We start from the raw sequence: 22,681 nt of genomic DNA on the forward strand, positions 1-22,681 counted from the left end.
TAATAATAATAATAATAATAATAATAATAATAATAATAATAATAATAGAATGGTTTTTCTAAAATAATCTGTTATGGGGAAACAGTGTTCTTGTCCCAGAATCCGAACTCCCCAAAGAGCCCATGGCTTTGAGAAAATACATCTAGGCATCTGACAGAGCAGAGTCTCTGGTGGATGAGCCATGAGCTTGACAGCACTCACACACCCATAGAGAAAGCAGCGGAGAGAGGAAAGAGACCCAGAGTGGGGCATATATATAATTTATTTTTTTGTGGCGCTGGATGGATCTGTCTCACTTCTCGATTTGCTCCTCGGCATCGGAGGTTTTGGGGTTGGTCTTTAAGATGTCTCCTTTCCCGGTTACACTGATGTCACACTTCAGGTAGCCCTTGGTGCCAGTCCTGATGTCCCCAGGGTCTGTAAGCAGTGCCCACTTGTCACAGAACTGATGACCTGTGAACACATCTTGTAAGTGACATTCTTTGCAGATGGGACAGTGGCTCCCTGCTCCCTTCCCATGCCTGCAGACTCCTGGCCTCCTCCCGCTGCTGCTTATGATAGTAGACATCCCCAGACATCCCCAGTCCCCAGGCTACCGTACTGTCTTCCTTTCCCTCCTCCTCTCTTCCTTCCCACTTTCTTCTCCGACTTTTTCTTTCAACTTACTGTAGGTATTTGGGAGACCTCGAATCTAGTGAACCACACAGAAAAACCCCAGCTTTGCAGACCAGTGAGTAAACCAAAGAAGAGTCAGAAGGCAAGATGGACAAGTGGAGCTTGCTTACCAGGCTGGTTGTACACCGTCCCCACGTCCACTCTGAAAGAGCCAATCAGGATGCTTCCTATCAGCTTGTTATGTAAGACCTACAAAAGATGAAGTACCAACCTAACTCATTTGTCTTTGAGAATACATCTGTGAAATGGATGCAGGATTCACAAAGAGACTTCTAGCACTTGACTCCTGTCTGGGTTTGACCTTGTGTGGGACTTAGTGAAATTTGGCCATCAACCCCCAGAGTGGCCTCCTGTGTCTCACCTGTGCCTCTTTCTCCAGGAACTTTTCAGCTCATCTGCCAAAGGACACCTGACACTCTCGTTTCCCAAGAGGTTTCTTTAATCAAACAACCTGCAAAGCCACCCCTCAATACCCACCTCTCCCTGCTCAAACTTGACCCATCCTTCAATGGCGAAAGTGTCACCTCCTCCAAGCGTCTGTCCTCGATCTCCTGAGCTGCCACTGTGCCTTCTTCCCTCAGCCTCCAAAACCCTTTCCACAACTTTCTTGAGAACCTATCAGGTGTTGCCAGGAAATGTTTTGGTACTGCAGGGTAGAGTAACTTCTACACAGTACAGTACTTTTCCTGGTTAGGAATCAGTCGAGTGCCCAGCTTGGTTACGGCAGCTGCTGAAAGGCTGGTATCACCCTGCGGAAGTCCTGAAGGAAGGTCTAGACGTCACAGTGTGTGGGAGGCTGATGGAAACCCCGGGATAATTTAGTCATTAATCCAGAAAAGGAGAGCTGTCAGTAAGAAGACGGTGTGACCGAAGTGCCCTCAAATCTGGGGAATGTTGCATCCAGAAAATGGGTTAGGCTCCCTGCATGGTTCTTAAGTAACAGGTTGAGACTTCAGCACAATTAAGGAAGCTATTTCTTATACTAGTCAGAATCTCTCAGCAATGAAAGGGTCATTCTCCAGAATTAATGACATCTCGGTCACTGGAACCCAGGGGCCCCACGAACTCTGTGTCATCAAGGAGGCGCCTCTGAGATTGCTACTAACTATAAATCCCATGATTTCCTTGATCAAGGGCAGTGTGTATTCTATCTAGCATGTGCCTCATTCATAATGGATATTCAATGAACAGTCGGTGAATTAATGAATGGTTTAAAGAAGGATGAGTGGTAAACTCTAGTATCTTCTGAATAGCTCCTTTTGCCAGAGGCAGTAAGAAAAAGTAAATTCAGTTGACGTGAGAAATGACGGCCATTCCTATTTCTCTCCCATACTTGCTCTCTCTCTGGCTCTTTCACTCTCTCTGGCTGTGATTTTCCCAGTGTCAGAAAACAGAGGGAAAGCAAGGACAGCTTGGCTTCAGTAGAGGAGCTATTTAAGGCCATACACAAAAAAGCTGCTTTTGTCACTGGCCTTGTTTTCTGTGGCTAACATGACTCCCCAGGGCCTGTCTCAAACTCCTTTTACGAGATAAAGGTCCCTGTGGAAGATAGAATGCAAGACTCTCAAATGATTCTTCCATTCAGTCAGGAAACCTCTGTAAGGTATCCATCCACTGGCTGAGAGCCAGCTAAGCCTACTGAGATCGGCTATGGCATTACTAGTTTTCTGGGGATGTCACAAACAGCATCCTGAAGTTCAAGGTTCTTTGGGCTACTGTTAAAGGAAAATCCTCTATGATATCACCAGGGCATATAATACCATCTCATCATAGTCCACCCCTTTTTAATAACATTATTGATTTATTATTTGAGGATTTCATACAAATACGCAATGTATTTTGATCACATCCGCCCTCATTCTTCCCCCCAACTCTTCCTGGAACCCTCTAACATGTCTGCCTTCCAAATTCATGTCCCCACTCCTCTTTTTAGATCCCATTGAATCTGATTAATGCTGGTTATATGTGCTTGGGTGTGGGGCTAGCCACTAGAAATAGGCACCCTATCAGTGGCCATACTCCCTATGAATAATGACGCTCCCTCATCCACAAGCCATCAGCTGCCCATAGGTCCTCAGCTAGGGGTGGAGCCTCATGAGTCCCTCTCTCATTCACAGTGCATTTTGACTGGCTTGCTCTTACATACATAACAGTTGCATGATCTGATGGGGGTAGCCAAACATTTTCTCACTGAATCTGAAGACTGCTCCTCAGGAGAGAATTTATGCCTAGTAATACAAGGCTAGTCAAAAGCCCAAGGACGGGGAAATGACGGACCCTAGACGGGAACCTGTTCTTGTTAATTTGTTAAATGCTCATGAGGTCAAACTGCCTTCTAAATACATTCGCACATATACATCTGTGCTGCTCTCTGCCTTGGTCAGAAAAAGTTTTTGCAGTGGTTAATACAAGGACTTACAGCTGTCAACGTGCTAACCAGACATGACTCTGAGTCATCTCTCTTTTCTCTAACACTGAATTCATTCTGGGCACCCTGGCTTTCAGTTTATGAACTAGCAGGGAAAACCGTATTAAACACATCAGGAAGGTGTTTCCTTTAAAATCTCTGGTCTCTCTTTCCCGGAGTCATTTAAGAACAGAGAAACAGTGTCTTCTCTCAGAGAAGGAAGGAGGCATGCAAATCACCATTGATCCCGTGTCTAAAATTCCAGGTGTCCTACATGCAGTCATGACTCTTGTCTATGATGTCACGTAAAGACCAGGTGATGAACTTAGCTGCCCTAGGGACAGCCTCATCAGGTGGCTGCTAGAGTGATGGCACAGAGTCCTGGGAGCCATCCCAGCTCCCGAAATAACTTCTGCATCCTTGCCATCATGCCTGAAATCCAAATGCTAAGAATGTTTGCCCCTTGGTGAATTTTCATTCCTCAAGAGTCACATTCTTCACATGCTCCTGGGAAAGACAGGATCATAGTACCACTAGGACCCAGGCCTTAAGACAGAACTTTACTGACATTCAGTTGAGGTTAAGGGTCACATCACATATGCATTTATGCGTCTGTCCAGTGTGAGAGCGGTTGTTAAAAACGGGACAGGGAAGGGGACTTCTAAGATGCATGTCAGCCGAAGTTCCCATCAGAGGGACTGTTGAGGGAACCATTCCCTCATTCTCCATGTACTTTTACGGACATAAAGAAAGGAGTTCTGTTATTTGAGAAGTCTTTGGAACATAGCACCTATTCACTCTCCAACCTCCACCCTACACCCTCAGGCACACCCAGTCTCACACCCCTCTTTGTGGAAGAAGTGGCTGTTTTCTGAGGTTGAGTGATAGACGTCATCACCTGTCACCCACTGTTCTCTATCTCTTTGCTGAATAGTGTGCTATTGACACTAGTTCTGCGCTCATTTGGGACAATATGGCTTCACCATCTATATGTTTCCTTCCCACCCCTGCCACCCAAATACCTGGATAATGCCCCCAGCAACCCCAGGGAGCTCTCACTGTTTCTCCTCTTTAATCTGCCCTGTGGATAAACTTCCCCTCCCTGGAAGGGCTGAGAAAGATCTGTGCAGCAGAACCAATTCCATCTGGAAAGGCCCTGAGGTCAACACTCAGAGGCTGCTTTCAAGAATGCCAAAATGCTCCAAACCACTTGCTCTGCTCATTTGGTGTTATCAGGGATGTGACTATCGTATGGGGTCCCTCCCCAGTTTCTATTCCTGTTTCTCTATTTCTCACTAACTAGGAGAAAAGACGGTTGAGATTAATTAGTATAGATTTCATCCCAAGAGGAAAACATAACATTAACTTGATTAAAAATGTAACTGAAAAATGACAGTCAGTTAAGACGTCACTTGTATCATATGTTTCATTATTCCCATATCCGCTTAGCAAAAGTTTGCTGTGGTTTACCTCTTGCTTCCAAGAAGCACAGATTCCTGGAGACCGTTTTCCCTCCTGAAATCCTCCATATTGGGGATGGTCAGCTTTAGTCTGCCGCCTCCACGCTCACCAGCGCTTATTCATCCCCCTGAACGCAGGCATCCCTCACCACGCCAAGCTGTCCCAGACAGCCCCAGTGCCTCACCTCTCCTGCATTTCCCCGGTACCACCACCTCCAATGGTGTACTCACTGAGAGCTTGATGATCTTGTCAAAGAGATGCACTTGGGGTCCGACGAAATCGAAGACGAAGTACTGTAAAACATGAAGTTCATCTCCTCATCAATGCCCAGTTTACGTCTAAGGGCCTTGTCCCTGGAATGGGTTACATCACTGCGGTTGCTTTCACTTGACTGTATATTGTGTTATATATGACACTTAAAATGCCACCAACAACATTCTTACACAGAATAATTATTCCTCTAAAACAGACCTAAGTAGAATTTTTGCCTCATGGATTATGTGCATGTAAAATTTTCATAGCATTATGCTTTCTTTCCTGAGAAAGCTGTATTAGTTACTTATATGTAATCATAATAAAATGCCATGTCCAAGGCAACTTGTAGAAAAACAAGTTTATTTTTTGCTTATAGTTTCAGGGGGACAAGACTCTGTCTTCGTAGGGAAGCTTGGCTTTGGAGCAGAAAGCTGAGAGCTCATATGTCAACCACAGACACAAAGCAGAGGGAACAATCTGGAAGCGTCACAAGGCTTTTTATCTCAAAACCCACTCCAGTGACACACTTCCTTCAGTAAGGATGCACTTCCTGAACTTCTCTCAGACAATGACACCAACTAAGGACCAACTGTTCAAATACCTGAGCCTATAGGGGGACATTCTCATTCAAACCACCACAAAAGGCATTTTACGTTCTGGTTTTTTGCCGTATCTTTTCCAATCATTGATATTGTTATTTCTTTACTTTTTTCTTCTTCTTCTTTGGGTAGGTGGAAATAATATGCTTGAGTATTTTTAATTTTGTATGAACTCATTTGAAATATTTCTCAGGATTTTTTTTTTCTGTTTCAAACATTTTTGTAAGATTACCATGGAAGGATGAAAAAAAGATGAATGATAGAAATTTTTAATATTGAAAAAAATGTTAAATTCCAGAGTTAAAGAATTACCTTGGGTCTGTCACTATGTCTCTGTGGGTAAAGGCACTTTCTCAGAATCCACCTGGTGGAAGGAGAGAACTGACTCCTGCAAGCTGTCCTCTCACCTCCAAACGTATACAATGGTGCATGAGTCCATATGCCCACAGACAGATAAATAATGAAAATGTAAGAATTATAAAGATGGATCCCCAAATTTTCACGTAGGAAGACTGATCACTAAAAAGCTTAAGAAATGATGATGGGATTAATAATTTTAGTTATGTCTGACTCTAGAGCCATGCTTTGAGCCTCCTGAAGAAAGGATTAGAAAAAGAGTGGTATCATCAAGGTTGAGTCATGGTCCTCTCAGACAAGGTTGTAGAATTTGAAGGCACATAAGACGTGGGAGCTGCTGCTGTGTGGTGGTTGTGTGGAGGAAGAACACTGTGGTGGGCTAGGAAGGACTGGGACACTTCTGTGTCCTGGGTTCTGTCCTTTGCTTTGAGCTGTACATATGAAAAAAGATAAGCTGTGGATGGACATACCAGTGGGAAGAACAGAAACTGACAGCTAACACACTTCCTTCCTAGACTAAAATAGGAAAGCAAAACTAAACTACCATGTGCTGTGCTAGAAGATCTTCAAAATGGTGGTCCTCACAGCTGAGGGGTGGCCCCATGGTTGAACTCTTGCCTAACATATGGGTTTGCTCCCTAGCACCACAATGAACAAATAAACTTAAAGATGATATTGATTTCACGATATGTTGTTTAATAAGAAAACAGGTATGCCCTTTAAAGAAATTTTCATAAGTAATGTCCATATATATGTGTGTGTATATATATATATATATATATATATATATGTATGTATATATACATACAATATATATACACATTTTTTACACATTCTAACTCAAAATTCAAGTGAAAATTCCACTTTAGTGACATTCTTCACTCTGATAAGGATGGATATTTGTGGAGTCATTTGGGCTGATAATGTTCCAATGTTTGTTGCCTTTAGCTCAGTTTCATTATTACACTTTCTAACCTCTTACTGACTTTTGGACCTGCACCTGTTTTGCTAGCTAGCTAGCAAGTAATCACCAATCCCTACTTCCTCCTCCAACACCTGATGACCTGTGCCTTGAAGGTGACAAGTTATGACAAATGTCCTGGGTTTGCCTTCTGTTCTTTTTCTTGGTTTCTTATTTACTATGCTTGGGCTCAATTTAATGTCATTTACAACCAAGACTTGGCAGCATAATTATAACATTTAACAAGTGAATAGGGCTTTGTAGTTTTTGAGAATTTTCATACACACTTCAATATCACATCTGTGCCAAAAAAAAAAAAAAAAAAAAAAAGGACAGAGGAGAGGAACAGAGAGAGGAAAGTGACATCTGGAAAGCTCAGGAGCAATACTGTCAAGAGGAAAGAATTAACAGCTCAAATGTGATTTGGGGATTTTCAGTTAATGTCATTATCCATGCTGTCCCTGTCTCCCTTGTAGATTACCATTAGGGTAGTAATGAAAACTCTGCAGCATTTTTTTTTTTTTTTTAGTAATTCATGCTGACAGGCAGTTGGTATCAGGCAACTTTAAAGGCCTATAATCTGGTCCTCAAATAGGCCACATAAGTATATTGTAAGTACTAGCCAATTGTTAAATGTTTTAGTATGTGTAGATGAGAGCCTAAACAATTAGCAAATTAAGACACTTGGAAACAATGGGAAATTCTCCAGCCGTGAAGCAGAAATGAGCTTGACCTATGTGACCAGCTGTGCCCTGTCCCAGAGCCCACTATTTTGTAAAAAAGAACATGGCCCAGGACAAGTAAGTGAGTGCTGCAATTGGGACATTTATTTGTATTCCTGTACATACTTGGGATCTCTCTGGAAGATTTCTTCAGGGTCCAAACATTAGAAGGAAGTGCAATTTTCTACTACATGTTATTGTATACTCTGCCATATATTTTTTTTTTACTAAATAACATTTTATTTATAAAGAGAAATTGTTCAGAAACTTCCCTCTTTAGAATCTTCTTTTGAAGTTTCTATGCATCTTAGAAAAACACAACTGTTTTGCTTTCCAACAAAGTATGCTTACTTCAAATTCAGTAATTAAAATTTCAGTGTTCCTCCTATGGAGAAGAATGTGTTCTGTCTATGAGTCTCAGCATCTGCTTTGATACCCTGCAGGGTAGAGTCTTTCAGAGGCCCTTGTGGTAGGCTCCTGTCTTGTTCCTTATTTTCACCTTTTTCCAATGTCAATCTCATTTGCCTTTCTGAATGAGATTGAGCATCTTATCCAGGGTCCTCCTTCTAGCCCATGGCAGCTCAGTATCCAAATGGGCTCCCTAGTAAGGGGAACAGGGGCTGTTCTGACACAAACTCAGTGGCTGGTTCTTTGATCACCTCCCCCAAAGGGGGAGCAGCCTGACCAGTTCACAGAGGAAGACTATGAAAGACAGTACCAAATACCTGATAGGCTAGGGTCAGATGGCAAGAGAGGAGATCTTCCCCTATCAGTGGACTGGGGAAGGGGCATGGGAGGAGATGAGGGAGAGAGGGAGAGAGGGATTGAGAGGGGACAAAGTAGGGCTACAGCTGGGATACAAAGTGAATAAATTGCAATAAATTTAAAAAGTATATTAAAAAAAGAATGTGTACTGTCTCTCTACCCAACATCCAAGGTTCACTGGATGCAAACCCAGTGCTTATGAAGAATGACAAAGAGCTTATGAGAGATAAAGTGGGCCTCCTCTCCTCTCCTGCCTACTACCTTGTTATCAGCGTTTTAGGGCTGTGTGTGGACAGAGCTCAAACTGTGCTGTGAATTTAAATTGGAGACCGGGAAGAAGCTGTGGGGGAGGAACACTCCTCTCCTTTCCAGTGAAGAGGATGTGGCCCCCAGGATGCTCTGGACTTACTTCATTATAAAATGGGCTGTTGGTTCCTTCCTTCACTGTGCTTTGCTTCTTCTCATCCCCGATCTCAATGGTCACAACAGGGTCGATGTTCTCACCCACCAGCTGGCGGGCCTCGGTGATGGTTATGGTGATCTAGAACACAAAACAGTGCTCACACCGCTCTGACCATTGCTCTCCAGTCTCATGAGGAGACATGGGGGATGCTGGGTAGGATGATCCCTCACTTACTTGATAGTTTTGAGATTTGATCTCTCCATCATGGATCTTAGTCAGCAGTTTTGCTCTATTAAAGTAAAGTTTAATATATTGTTTTATATTCACTGACAATACTGCGTGCAAGTATGAAACAAAAAAAATAGACAATGCAACAAGCAAATTAATCTATTTCATGTAAGAACAAACTTCAGACATGTAAAACACAGTGACACTTTACCATGAGTTTCCCAAGAGTTCCCAAGAGTGCCTCCATTTACACTCTACCACAGATTATCTATCTCTGGGGAAATAAATATAAGTAGACAAGTGACTTAAGATTTCTGTGACTCAGTTTCCCTGTCCTAATAATGAGGGTAATAAGATCATTTAATTCCAGCAATTGCTAGGATTAAATAAAGGAATGCATACAGACGTTTAACCTAGTGTCTCGCAAGAATAAACACTAGCACTTTTTATATGTAAGGTTTTGCATGCTGTTTGTATTTTGACCTCACAGAAATGACAACCCCTCAGAAAATCAGAGGCAAAGATTGGTTGAAGTAAGGATCTGTCCTTTGCCTGGCTAGTTTTAGACCCAGGAACAGTTCAGCCTTTCCAGAAGGTGCAATTTTGAGTGTTGTGATTGCTTTTGAAAGGATTGGTAAAGGAGAAAATTGGAAGGGATGACCAAAATGCCATCTCCCAGTTTCACAGTCCCAGGGAATTTATTTATCTGGTCTGTCTCAGGTAATTGAAAATATATGTGCGGCACCTGGGCACTCAGATATTAGATAATCGTGGGCAGAGGAGAAGGCTCCTTGTTACCACGGAAGCAGCAATGGGTGGAAAATGAACTGAGATTAGTTTGATTGAATTTTGGTTTTTTGGCTTCTAACAGTGACACTGTGTATCTGCCGTCAGTCCATGTCGGCGACTGCAATTCAGCCCAATAGAAACTACTCTCAGCTACAAAGAAAAAAAAAATTCTCAAGGCTTTTGAATCAGACTGACCTGAAGGCTGAATGTTTACTCTCCTCAATTTTAGGCTTAACTTTAATTTCCTTTTCTAAAGTAATGATTCCTATCACAAATGCTTAACTCTGAGGGCTGAGGGTAAAGAAAAAGTATATATCGTTCACATTTTCATCAATCAAATTTCAAATTTATACCAATTACTCACAATTTGAAACCTAGTGCTAGGCATAGTTAAGAGTAAAATAAAGATGAGTAGGCCCTCTCCTCTGCCTTGTTGAGCTAGCACCCTGTCCAGAGAAAGGAAGGTTAGTGTGCATAGGCAGAGATCCAATGCATAAGTGTGAAATGTCCCAAGGGGGTAAGCGTGTGATGGGAGAGCTGTAGAGAAGAAACTCCTCAGGACTCGGAGCAAGAAAGACTAAGCACATAGGTGGGAGGGCGGAATTTCAATCTGTAGAGAGCACTCTGATCCAGGAGGAAGAACAGGCCATCACTCCTTTTCTTTCTTCTGTGCTCCTCTCTTCTGTAAATGACCTGGGACACCACAAAAGATGCTTAGCAATAACTGAAGTGTTAGGAGCCACAGGGAGGGGATGGACGTTGTCAAGGTGCAGTGTAGAGGGAGACAGAGATGTGACAGTGTGCACACACACACAAAATAAAAATTATGTCTGCTTTTAAGTGTCACCTCTGTTTATCACCACCTAAGATTTCTAACAGTCTCCCGCTTCCTTTTGACCTGCCCCTACATATGATACTATGATGTCACAGCTTAGAAGTACAAGCTCTGCGGCACTCACGGACTCTGTATGGGTCTGAGCCTGGTCCTCTGCATATTCGTCATGGTTGTGTACCTTGGTGTTCTTGCGGGACTCCTAACAGCGGGAGTGGACGGTATCTCTGACTCTTCTGCCTGTTCCTGGGACTCTTTTTCTCCTACTGGATTGCCTCATCCAGCCTTGGTATGAAGGTCTGTGCTAGTCTTATTGTAAGTTGTTATACCATCTTCAGTTAATATCCCTAGGAGACCTGCCCCCCCCCCTTTTTTTTTTCAAGGGAAACAGAGGAGCAGTAGATCTGGGAGAAGAGGGGAAGTGAGAGGGGGACTGGAAGGAGTAGAGGAAGGGGAAACTTCAGTTGGAATACAATGTATAAGAGGAGAAGAGAAAAGAATGAAAAGAATAGAAATACCAGCTCAGGACCGACCACCCAGAGGGATACTAATTTGTATGACTGTTAGTAACAAACCTGCATGGAAAAAGAATGGAAGGACTTGATAAACTACCACATATCAGATACTGATATAAACAAATACAATAGACAGAAAACCCTAGTGACCCCAACAATTGGCTTCTCTCCTGGATCGCCCTTTATTGTCTCCTGCCATTCTAACATGGGCTGTCCCTGTAACTCCCATCGGTCAACTCTGTGTGTCAGAAATGACCCCTGTTAGTTCTGCGCCTACATCGTGAGAGCTCATGTGCTTCCACGCTCCTCAACCCTGCTGTGGCAACACTGAAACAAATGCTTTGCCCTGAAATGAGCACAGCAGTCCTAGGATTAGATGAGCCTGTCACCAACTGCTAGCTAAAATCACTAAGATATCAGGTGACTACAGACATGTGAATAACAATTTGACAACTATCTGGGACCTCTAAAACCATCGAACTGACCTCAAGGACAATAATAAAGGTTTATATTAAGCTACTGATTTGGATGGCTTTGTTCTGTGTTGTTTTACAATCACAGTCAACTGACACAGCATGCAGAAGGCAGTTTCTTCTGATAGCTTAGGAAACACCTTCCCTTTTGGGAGAAACAACTAAGGATATTGGGATCATGATGGATTAAAGAGCAGGTTAAGGGACAGTTCTCAAATGTGCTTTCTGCTCTTAAGTTCATTCCCAAACTCCCAGCAACACAGCCAGGGTTTTTAATGCCTGAAGCTAGTGGGACCAGGATTCTGCTCAAGGCTGGCCAGCATCTGGAGGCTGGCACTCGGAGAGAAGCTGAGAAGACAAAACTTCTTCCCTTCTTAGACCTTGGGTTCCTGGTGGACAGCAACTAGGTCTTCTCTCCAGTTCTCCAAGAGCCTGGCACATCCTGGGTGCAAAGTGAGGTCACAGACTACCTGTCCAAACACTGTACCTTCTCTTTGGGGGAGCCGAAGGACCAGGAGTGAGGGAAGCATTGTCATGAATCAAATCTCCTTCCAGTCCTTCCTGGTGAGAAGCCCCTTCCTGCGGTGCTTCAGACATGTCCCCATCTAGAGAAACAAATGAAGAAAGAAAATCTTGTTAAATTAAGCAAGCTTTCACTTTGTGCTCACCACCACGGGAGGCACCGGAGCCCCTGACACTGTCGATTTTGCTATTGTGTTGACAGGAAAGCCAGGTGGACAGATGCACAATTTAATGTGTGCATATCCACTCCATTGTAAGAAGGGATAGAAGATACAAACAGGTGCCACAAATTAAGGAAATCTACCCAAGACCTTGGCAAAAAAACAGTCTCCAAAGTAAATGGAACAGTCAGGAAACTGGAAGCAAGATCCCAGTGAGTGTCTTTCTGGTACATGCTGGCCAGCTTTGAAAGGCAGAATGACAGGCTGCAAAAAAGATGGGCCCTCGTCCCTGAACCCCGCGAGTGGTGCCTCATAGACTGAAAACGAAGCAAGGAAGTGGGGCGGCTGCACACACAGGCACAGCCGAGGATTTGGAGACAAGGAGGATGTGATGGGTGATCAGTTGAGCCCTAATTGCAATCACGTGCATCCTCACAAGGACGGACAGAGGGAGGTTTTAAACAGGACCAAAGACAACAGTGTAGTCCTAAGGGCAAACATTAGACTGACTGCTATCTACCACAAAGCGAGGAACAGCACATACCATCCCACCTTGCTATGGTTTAGCTCTTAAATGTCCCTAAGGTCATGTGTTGAAGGTCTGGTGGTCAAATTATGTCCCAAATGGGAAGTGGTAGACCTGTAAAATGTGGGGCCTACCAACCTGAGACCTACCCCATGGGAGCGAGCCAACCCCTGACACTATTCATGATACTCTGCCGTGATCGCAGACAGAAGCCTAGCATAGCTGTCCCCTGAGAAGCTATACCCAGCAGCGGATGGAAACAGATGTGAGTCGTCACAACCAACATTGAGAGAAGCTTAGGGAGTCTTGTGGAAAAGTGAGGGTAAGGCTAGAAGGACCTGGAGGTGCCAGGAGCTCCACAAGAAGACCAAGAGAGCCCACTAACCAGGGCCCAGAGAGGCTTGTGAAGACTGAAACACCAACCAAGGACCATGCATGGATTGGACCTAGGCCACCCACATAAATGTAGCCAATGGACAGCTCTGGCTTCAGGTGGGTTCTCTAGTAAGGAGAGCAAGGCCTATCTCTGACATGGACTCTGTTGCCTACTTTCTGATAACTTTCCCCTGGTGGGACTGTCTCACCAGGCTACAGAGGAAGAGGATGCACTTGGTCCTGATGCAACTTGATGTGCTAGGGTGGGTTGGTGGGGGAGAGCTCCCCTTTTCTGAAGGGGGGGTAAGGGGAAGAGGAAAGGATGATGGAACCAGGAGGAGAGGAGGAAGAGGACTATTATTAGGATGTAAAGTGAATAAACAAAAATAAATAAATAAATAAATAACCTTGAACCATGAGAAAAAGAAAAATAAAGGAAAAAATAACTCAACTAGAAAAAACAGATGAAATATCAATTCTTAGTATCAGCTGAAGTTCATGCTGTAAAATGTTCTATTCAGAGATTAATTTGACAGTCATATCTGATAAATAAAAAAATAAATAGATAAACAGATAATGTGTAGTTATTTTACAAAAAGAAAAAAAAAAGATGTGGGGCCTAGTGGAAGGGAGTTAGGCAACCAGGGTTATATTTTTGCAGTAGAGATTAGGACCCTGGCGTAACTGCCCCTGTCCTGCCTTTGCTCTAGCATGAACCGCTACAATGATGTTTGATCCTGCTACTGGCCCAACAAAAACAGAACCAAGCAGCCATGGCCTGAAACTCTGAGCTAAAATACTTCTTTCCTCCTTATCAGATTGTCACCTTAGGTATTTTGTCATAGTGATGGAACGCTGAATAACGGAATAGAAGTTGGAAACGGGAAGTACGGTTCTCTAGGTCTTCGACGCAGGGCTGCTGAGCTCAGGCATTCTGGGCTTCATAACTGTGAAATAATAAATCTGTGCTGTGTTAAGGTTACCAAATTACCTACCCTAGGGAGGACAGCTTCCTAGCAAGCCCTAAGGAAACAAATTTATAAGAATTCAGCAAACCCAAGCAAGTGGATTGCAGTCCTATCCTTAGACTCCTCCTTCCTAACCTAGATTCTGATTTAATTCACTGGAACATTGCCTGGATACCAAGATTACATCTGTTCCCCAGATATTGACCAAAGTTTGCTAAATCTATGCCTGTTACTTACTTTCTCTTGGTTCTATGTTTTTCTTATCTACAGTTAAAGCAGGGTTGATGCCTACCATAACACACAGTCATTGGGAAGATAAACACGGCAGCGGCCCAGCTCTGTGCCTGTCACAGCCTAAGGAGGGTGGATTACATGAGCCAGAAGGAATTTCCCCGCTTATTTTCCTTCTATAAAGTAAAGACTGAATAAGAAAAGTGTCTTCAAAACTTTTTAAAGCTGCCAGGACTTTTCACAGGTGTAATTGTATATTGAAACCCTCTCTCTTTCTCTGAATGTGTGTGCACGTGTGTGTTCGAGCGCCTGTGTATGCACCTGTGTGCGTGCATACATGTGATTTAACTAATCTTGTCATTTAGGCATTTCTCCCCATGAATCAAAGCAGAACTAGAGATTGGAAAGGAAAAAGTCTCAAAATAGCACAATATATACCAAAAGCTCATTTGTTCCAAGCTTTCTCAGCGTCGTTCTGTGGGGTAGAGATGAGGCTTTCGCCAGGCCAACCCTCTGCCCTGTTCAGACTGTAGCTGTTCCCAGGGCTTACGAGGTTCATCTATAAATACATCAACTGAATTATTTCTAATGTGCTTTTAGGTTTTGACATGTTTGTTGTCTGGTCTAACCAGAAAACTGTGCCAAAAAGAAACAAACAAAGGAAAAAAAAAAAAACCTTGAATCAGAGGACAGATGGCCTCTAGCGCCCTACTTCCCTGGAGCCGGTGTCCCTAGGCACGGCCTCATAGATTCTTGGTAGCTATGGAGAGGAAATCTGGATGAAGAGGGACTGAATCACTGCAGTCTCTATCAGGAAACTCAGGCCAAAGCCAGACAAAAGTGTTAACGGGGGGACGCTAGTGCTGGCTGAGCACCTTGCAGCCTTGCAGAACAAGATAAAATAAATGCTCGTCCTCTGCAGACTGTGGAGCCTTATGGGTGCAGAGCTGCTGGCATAGATGCAAATGTGCTGTAAGCATCCTTAGGGACTTCAAAAAGCTAGACGATGCACAAGCTTAGGTGCAGGAGAGGCATCTCACAGACCGTGGGCCCCTTCCTCCAAGGCGTGCTCTCTCTCTCTCTCTCTCTCTCTCTCTCTCTCTCTCTCTCACCATTCATGCAGAGTCATCTTCACAAAACAGAAATGAATGGTAGCACGTGCCCTCTCTTCAGGCCTCCTCCTGGTGGCTTTCCACCATATTTAGAAAACAATCTGAAGTCCTCACATGATTGAGTGTGGCTGTCCTGTTCCATCTGGCTTCCATCCGCTCCTCCTCACCACCTGGCCTTCTCCCTTCTCTGGTGACCCAGACCTTTCTCAGTTCCTTCTGACCTAATTCTGACTTAATCTGCTCTTCATCCATAGGGGTTTTCTTCACAACACACACACACACACACACACACACACACACACACACACACACACACACACACACACTGGAGCTCTTGTTTCTGTTGCCTGTTCCCTAGTGGCCTTCTTCCACATTTAAAGTCTTGCTTAGAATGTGACATCTAAGAGATTCCCCCAGTGGATGCGCTGACAGTCTCTGTGCAAATGAGCCAGGAATCTATAGAGACTCCCAAACAGCCTCCGGCTCAGCCCAGTGTCTCATTTTTCTTGTCTTGTTCTAGGCTCCTTATATTGAACAGGTGGCACAAGGGAGCGGCTTTAGGATGATAAAGTTGGTCTGCTGGGCTCCTCCCAAATGAGGGGGGGTGAGGAAAGAGGAAGAGGAGAAAAGAGAAGAGTAAGCTTTCAGGTTGAGTTAGCCTAAGAGTAATAACTTGATTCTTCCAGCTGAGGGAAACAGCTAGCTGGACCTCAGGCTCCCTTGGACCCTCCTTAAGCCCCCTTCTGGGGCACCATAGGCCAGATACCACCTGAGAACAGAGTCTTAGGGATCTGGGATATACATCCTGAGGAAGAGGGCAAGCCAGAAAGGGCAGGGACTGGAAAGCAGAAGAGTTGTGCCCAAGGTTGTCTTTCCTCCATCTCAGTTCCACATTCTATACCAGACCTAGCCTAGAGCCAGACACTTAACAGGGATTCCACCAGCGTTCACTGAGTAAGTGAATCAATGGGTGCCCACGGGAGTTACCACTTACTGAACAACTAATGAAGGAATGGGTTAGCCTCTAACCATTAGCGTAACAACAATTCTGACATGATCACAATGCCTCAAAATACACATGAAATGGGCTTTAAGGACATACCACACACGCGCACGCTTGAGCACACACCAAAAGCCCTATCTTCCCAAGCTAAACCAAGAAGGAACGACCAATGATTCTGCTTGGACACCCATGTTTGTCCCTTTCCTACAGGGCCAGCCCCTCCCAGCAGGATAGATGCCATTTACTTTCTAGGTGGGGCTGATGGCCCTCTGCCCTGTTTGTTTTGTGGGCCGAAGACTCTTAACAAGAAGTAGCCACAGAGCTAGTTCCCCTGATATGCCTGGTATTGACTGCTCTAATCTCCTCTCTGCTAGCCAGTGAGGGTGGACTCCTGACCAGAGATCATGCCACAAGTCAGGAAAGCTCATACCCCATGTCAGCTGTGTGACTTCTTTGGGACAAGCTACTCGCCCATTAGTATGGGATGGCTGCTCCCACAGAGGAGGACATTGCAGCCAGTCCTGATGAGACCTCATAATCTAGGATCAGATCGAAGGGGAGGAGGACCTCCCCTATCAGACTTTTAGAGGGGCTTGGGAGGAGATGAGGGAGGGAGGGTGGGATTAGGAAGGAATGAAGGAGGGGGCTACAGCTGGAATACGAAGTGAATAAGCTGTAATTAATATAAAAAATAAATTTAAAAAAGAAGTTCTGTTCTGAAATACAGGTGACAGAATCTAACGCTCAGGGTCATGAATGATGCATGTCAAGTAGCAGCAGGTGTCAGAAGCTTATTAAACATGTTTTATGTGTAGATTTCATAAGACCCTGGAGAGAATGGGCCATCTTTTAGTCAACCTGGTAGCCTCAGGACCTAATTTCAAGGACCAAGAAAAGACCCAGAGCCCTTTAAATCTCCCACGCATATTAGCAATTTGATTGAACAAACAAGTATTCCTATTAAGGTCTCCACTACAGAGAGAAAAGCAGGTCATGTGTGTGCATGCAGAGGTCAGAGGTCAACCTTAGATGTCTTCCTCGATCATCCATCATCTTGACTTTTGAGACTTGCCTGGACCTCACTGATTGAGCAAGGCTGGCTAGCCAGCCAGCCCCAAGGGTATGTCTGTGTCTACCTCCCTAGCACTAAAATTGCACACTCCCATAATGTGGGTTCTTAAGATCAAACTCAGGTCCTCATGCTGATTTACTGACTGAGCCATCATCCTAGCCTTCTTATTAGGTTTCAAGCCTTGTAGCCACTAAAAATGTTCTATCCTCCCTTTCCATCCTAGGGTACTTAGTCATCATCACCAATGTCTCAGTATGAATGAGTGTTCATTGTTTTGTCTGTAAGAGTGGGTTTTACTCAGGGCAAAGGGTGGCTTTATGTGGGCTTAAGGCTGCGGGGGAACTAGATAGCAATGAAGCACCTCAAAAAGGGTGAAGATAAGTTATACCCATTGTGCCATTTCGGTCTAGGGAAGGTTCAGAATGCCAGCCCTTAACTGAATGTTATCAAAGCCACTAGGTAGAAGTCTCCAGGTAGCCACCCAAGACCTGTCTGTCCACTTGGAAACCATAGATGCTATTTGATTTCATCTATGCCAACTGCCTACCCAAGAAGACGCTTGGTCCTCACTTGGCAGAAGGAATAATCCATTCAAAGCACAGAAACACAGGCAGCCTGGACTGACCTCCCAATGTGGCTGCTTCCCAGCAGGCTCCCCCATGCTCAGGACAAGCTGACTGACACAGACAGGCAGAGCCTTCTTCAGAAGGACCTATCTTCTCCCACGCGATTTAGGTGTTACATTGCCACCTTGAAATCCCTCTTCATTTCTTAACAATGGCTTTGCATTTCCACCTACATACCCTTGCTTTACAAATTCTGCAGCCAGCCTTTGCCATGCATAATTTTCATTCGCTATGTCTCTGTAACCTTGTAATCTTGATGGCAAGAAGGGGATAAATCGGACAAGGTATAGGAAGCCCCCTCCCTTCTTACTTTGAGAATCCTGGCTTTTACTTTGAAAAATGTCCTCAACCTTCCCCAGGGCTGTGTGAGGTCAGCTTGGCTAGCCATGCCATGCCCATTTGATAATGGGAGACTGAGAACTCCTGAGTCACTTACCCAGTGAAAACAAAAGCAAAAATGGAGCTTGAACCTGTCACCACTTTCTCACATGGCCCATTCCAGGGCCCAGCAGCTGTCTACCCCACCCCTGTTTGTCCATGATGTTGGGCCTTGGGGTGATTTCCCTGAGGCCCACACCTGATTCAGAAGAACCTGAGAGCCAGCAGGAAGATTACTGCTTCCTTCCCCATACACAGCCGCATTCTCTGACAAGGAGAGTCCCGGCAGTGAGGCCTTCAGGCCTGCGCAGTGGGCAGCACCCCACACCAGACCGCACCTTGTGCACCTTTGTTGGTGAGGATCAATCCCTTCTCTGCTTTATTTTTCTTCTTCTTCTTCAGCTTCAGCCCAAACATTCCCTTTCTGAAAAGAAGGAAAACTCATCAATACAATCATCGAAATGCATTGTTGCTCCTGCTGGGAGAAAGCATGCACACAGGGATGGTGGGTGCTACTGGCTGGCCACGCCCCCTCATCTACCCAGGGTGGGGGTTGAAAGACGTGTTAGGAGAGCTTCCCCCCAGACCTCCGGGTTACCCTTTTCTAGAAACCACTGCACGTGACAGGAGCAGGCTGGAGGCTCTAATTGTAGCCCAGCACCTCTCATGTCTCCTGGCTTGGCAGGGCCAGGTTCTATGATATACTCTAAGAGATGACAGCAATTGTCTCCTGCCCAGCTTGCAGAGGAGGAGCCAGGGAGAGTGGCCACGGTTTCTCAGGCCACACAGCTCCGGGAGACCTGCTTAGTTTACAATTCTCTATAACCACAAGGACCCCGACTCTCCCAGTCCTCTTAGCAGAGGCATCATTTCTCCAGAGCCAGGCTGTCACACTGGCTCTGAGGTCAAGAAGCTCTGGTACCCGCTGAGGCCTTACCATAAGCACCCTGCTCAAACGCTACATGGCGTATGCCCAGAAGGTGAGCATAGTGGAGACTCGGCTTGCCCTCCCACTTCTCACATATTGCTTTTGGCTACAGAGTGTCCACTGAACAGGACAGCAGCCCTACTGCTCTCTCCTCGTAGCCCCTGGGCCTGTGCGTCTGGGTGTGGGACTGATGAGGTAGGTGGTGGAGTTCCACGGGCAGGGTTACACACTTCATAGTCAGCCTGCCTGCCCCTCATCCCAGCAGTGTCTTCACAATCTAGAGCGGGCCCCTGAGCTGCCCTAACTTCAAGATCCCCACCTGGGTAACAGTGTAATAAATGGAAAGAAATTATCACAGTATATAAAATATAGTTGCTCAATAAGCCTTTGTTTGTTATTGTTGTTGTTATTGTTATTTTTCTGCTGTGAGCTCATGGCCAGCCTAGGATACACAGTGAGACCCTGTCTCAATCTCGTCTAAGAGATAAGGTTAAGGCCAAGGAGCAGAAGAAACAAATCTCCACTTGATTGATTTACTCATTTGTTGCTTAGGCTTTTGTCATTTCTTTGACAAATGGTGCAGTGAGGCCAAGCGTCATGATGGGCTCTGACCTAGGGGACATAGGGGTCGTTGAGAGTGAGATACAGCAGGGCTGAGATGCAGAGAACGGCCTACACTAGCACTCAGACGTGGTCTGGACTTCTCCCAGTTTCTTCATCTGTGTGAAAGTAATATACCAGGGTACCTGCCTCATGGCCCGAGTGAGAATAAAATGCAGCAAAATAAGCAGAAGGCTTAGGCAGTGCCTGGTATACAGGTGGTAGCAAATGAGTGCCCTCTGAGAGGGAATGTCATCATCCTAAATCCCCCAGGAACTTCCGGAGAACAAAGGGACTCCCCTTTCTGAATTTTCTAAGAGAACATTCCCAGTGATAGCTGTTACTGGCCTTTCAAAGGGTAGCCACCACACAGGAGACCCACATCTGGTCCTTTCCAAACTCTGAAACCACACATATGCTCCTCAAGAGCTCATCACCGTGATTGGTTCATGGAGACAGAACCTCATACCCTCAGGAACTTGGCCAGTATCTGCTGGCTGCTTGTCAAGACTGAGTTATTTCCATCTGCAAAAGGGAAGTCGCTCCTAGTCAATAATAGTGGTAGTGGAGGGAGACCAGCATACAAAACATGACTAGCCTGGCATTCTGGCTTCTCCCAGAGAAACCCTGACTAAGTCACTGGGGCATGGCTGAGACGGCTACTGAGGCAGAGGGAGAGAGGGATAATCATCCTTTGACCCTGGTACTTCTTCCCCTTTGAAACAAAGAGCACTTTGTCCATTAGAGTCTCCTAAGGGCTTGGGTCTTTCCAAAAAGAACTGATATCTTGAACTACCTTTAGAAAATTTTACTTTACTGAGGGCAAGGCTGGAGTTCAAAATCCCCTGTCTAGAGCTCACCTCTCTGCAGAGTAAGTACAGAAATCTTTCAGGAATGCATCAGGCACTTTAATCAGTTTGCCCCTCAGTGGTACAGCGACATCAGTTTGATGAACCTCGCAGGGTGTCTGCCTGGAACTGGGACAAGTGGTCAAGGGTGCTCCTGGCATGAGAAGGCTTCTCCGTGAAAACGGACTTTCTCCTCCACCACCCTGTGCCATCCAGGAGCAGAGAGGAAGTGTGGCTTGCCGGTCTCCACTGCTCATGGCACAGGAGGACAGGGCACTAGGAACAGAGTCAGTGCTGGAAGACGCAGCTTGGGAAAGCTGTGTGATTCAGGCTTTAGAATTGGAGGCTCGGTACGTAGGTGAGCTTTTATCCCCGTGTGACACAAAGACATTTCTTACGCAATTCAAAATGGCATTAAAATAGGAGATATGTTTTATAAAGTGTAAGGTTTGCTACAAATTACTACAGTACCAGTGATAAGATAATAGGAATCTTAATAATCGTATAAGGAACCGTGTGACAGAGATGCCATTTTCCATGTGACCTCCTAGGATCACCACCACAGACCATGGAGTAAGTGCTGCTTTTGTCATTTCTCATAAAGTAGAGTTGGAGCTTCTAGCCAATACATGGGAGCCAACTACCAAATCAGGGAGACTTGTCCGGTAAGTCTCCGACGTATCTTCCATCATACCTGCCCTTTCCCTGTGTGTTTATTGCTCTAAAATAGAACTCCAAAAAGATGTGGCTTTCTTGTTCAGGATCTAAGACATCTCCTCCCAGACCACCCAGAAGAAGTTAAGAGACACACAGACACAGCCATACCAACCTGGTCTCCTCAGGGTGAAAGCTACCGTGACTCCGATATCTGTGTCCAAACAAGAAGAATGTTAAAACAAGGCCTGGATTAGACTGACTTCTGCCCATCTGCTTGTGGCATTGGCACAAAGCACCTGGGATGCCAGGCACAGCTAGTGTGGCACCGAGGAGAAGAGGCTGGACTGGAGTTAGGGCTTTTTCTAGCCACTTTCTAATTGTTTCATTGATGGTGGTCATAGAAATCCTCCAAGCACCAGGCTCTTCTTCAGAGGACAGTCCTAAGTTAAATCTGTCTTGCAGTGTGGGCATTATGTAGACAACCTCACCGAGCTTCCCAGTGAACTGTTAACAGAGCACTGTACCCATATCTTTAGACAGCTAATTTTATGTCTTTTCTATGGCTCCATAGGACAAGAGTTAGAAAATTGCTCAAAGCTAGAGTTGTGTGATTTAATTGGGTCACCAGGTTCCCTTCCAGCACCAGCTTTTCTAGCTTCATTGAAGAATAGAGACAGCTTGGACCAAACGGCCAAGCACTGCACTAACTGTGCCAATGGTGTGACCAGAACAGGTTTATGCTGCCTCCTCCCTATCTAAGAGGCCATAGGATACAAGTTGCTAGAGTATCCCATCTTCCAAACCCTCAACCTCAACATCCAGTACAGAAAAAGAACAACAATAACAAAAAAATAGTAACACAGAGATAAACACCGAGTCAATTTCTATGAAAACTCCAACATCTTTAAAAGTTAAACTATATGTAATTATATGTTTAGTCGAATTTTGTTTTCAAGAGAATGAATTTGCAGATCATCTGGTCTATCTTAACATGAGTGTCAGCAGGGTGGTACAGATCTATAAACCCAGCACTGAGACAGGAGGAGACCAAGTTCTGGGTCAGCCTGGGCTACCCCTGCTCCTAAAACAAAACAAACAACAACAACAACAACAACAAAATCAAAGCATTTCCACCATCCTAAGATTAACCAAGGCCTTAGATACATTCCTAGTTGCTGGAAATGATGGTATCAAACAAATTAATCCAGGCTCAGAGCGACTACTAAATGTTT

The 22,681-nt window shown here is 44.9% G+C and overlaps 1 protein-coding gene across 3 annotated transcripts in view; it reads right to left on the reverse strand.

Moving 5' to 3' along the window:
- The window catches only part of Fer1l6 (fer-1 like family member 6), a 150,845-nt gene that overhangs the window by 99,550 nt on the left and 28,614 nt on the right, over nucleotides 1–22,681 (reverse strand). Inside the window, exons 2-9 of one of the 3 annotated variants that reach the window (XM_055626271.1) lie at nucleotides 21,622–21,660; nucleotides 18,755–18,840; nucleotides 11,930–12,047; nucleotides 8,840–8,894; nucleotides 8,612–8,743; nucleotides 4,774–4,836; nucleotides 786–864; nucleotides 297–453 (exon numbers count right to left, since the gene is read on the reverse strand). In XM_055626271.1, coding sequence (XP_055482246.1) covers nucleotides 297–453; nucleotides 786–864; nucleotides 4,774–4,836; nucleotides 8,612–8,743; nucleotides 8,840–8,894; nucleotides 11,930–12,047; nucleotides 18,755–18,840; nucleotides 21,622–21,660 — 729 coding nt within the window. The remainder of the gene's footprint in view (nucleotides 1–296; nucleotides 454–785; nucleotides 865–4,773; nucleotides 4,837–8,611; nucleotides 8,744–8,839; nucleotides 8,895–11,929; nucleotides 12,048–18,754; nucleotides 18,841–21,621; nucleotides 21,661–22,681) is intronic. The other 2 variants (XM_055626272.1, XM_055626273.1) reach the window with 2 other exon arrangements.

The sequence above is a fragment of the Psammomys obesus genome, unplaced genomic scaffold (assembly GCF_907164565.1).
Source record: "Psammomys obesus unplaced genomic scaffold, mPsaObe1.curated_primary_1811, whole genome shotgun sequence".
Classification (NCBI taxonomy): domain Eukaryota; kingdom Metazoa; phylum Chordata; class Mammalia; order Rodentia; family Muridae; genus Psammomys; species Psammomys obesus.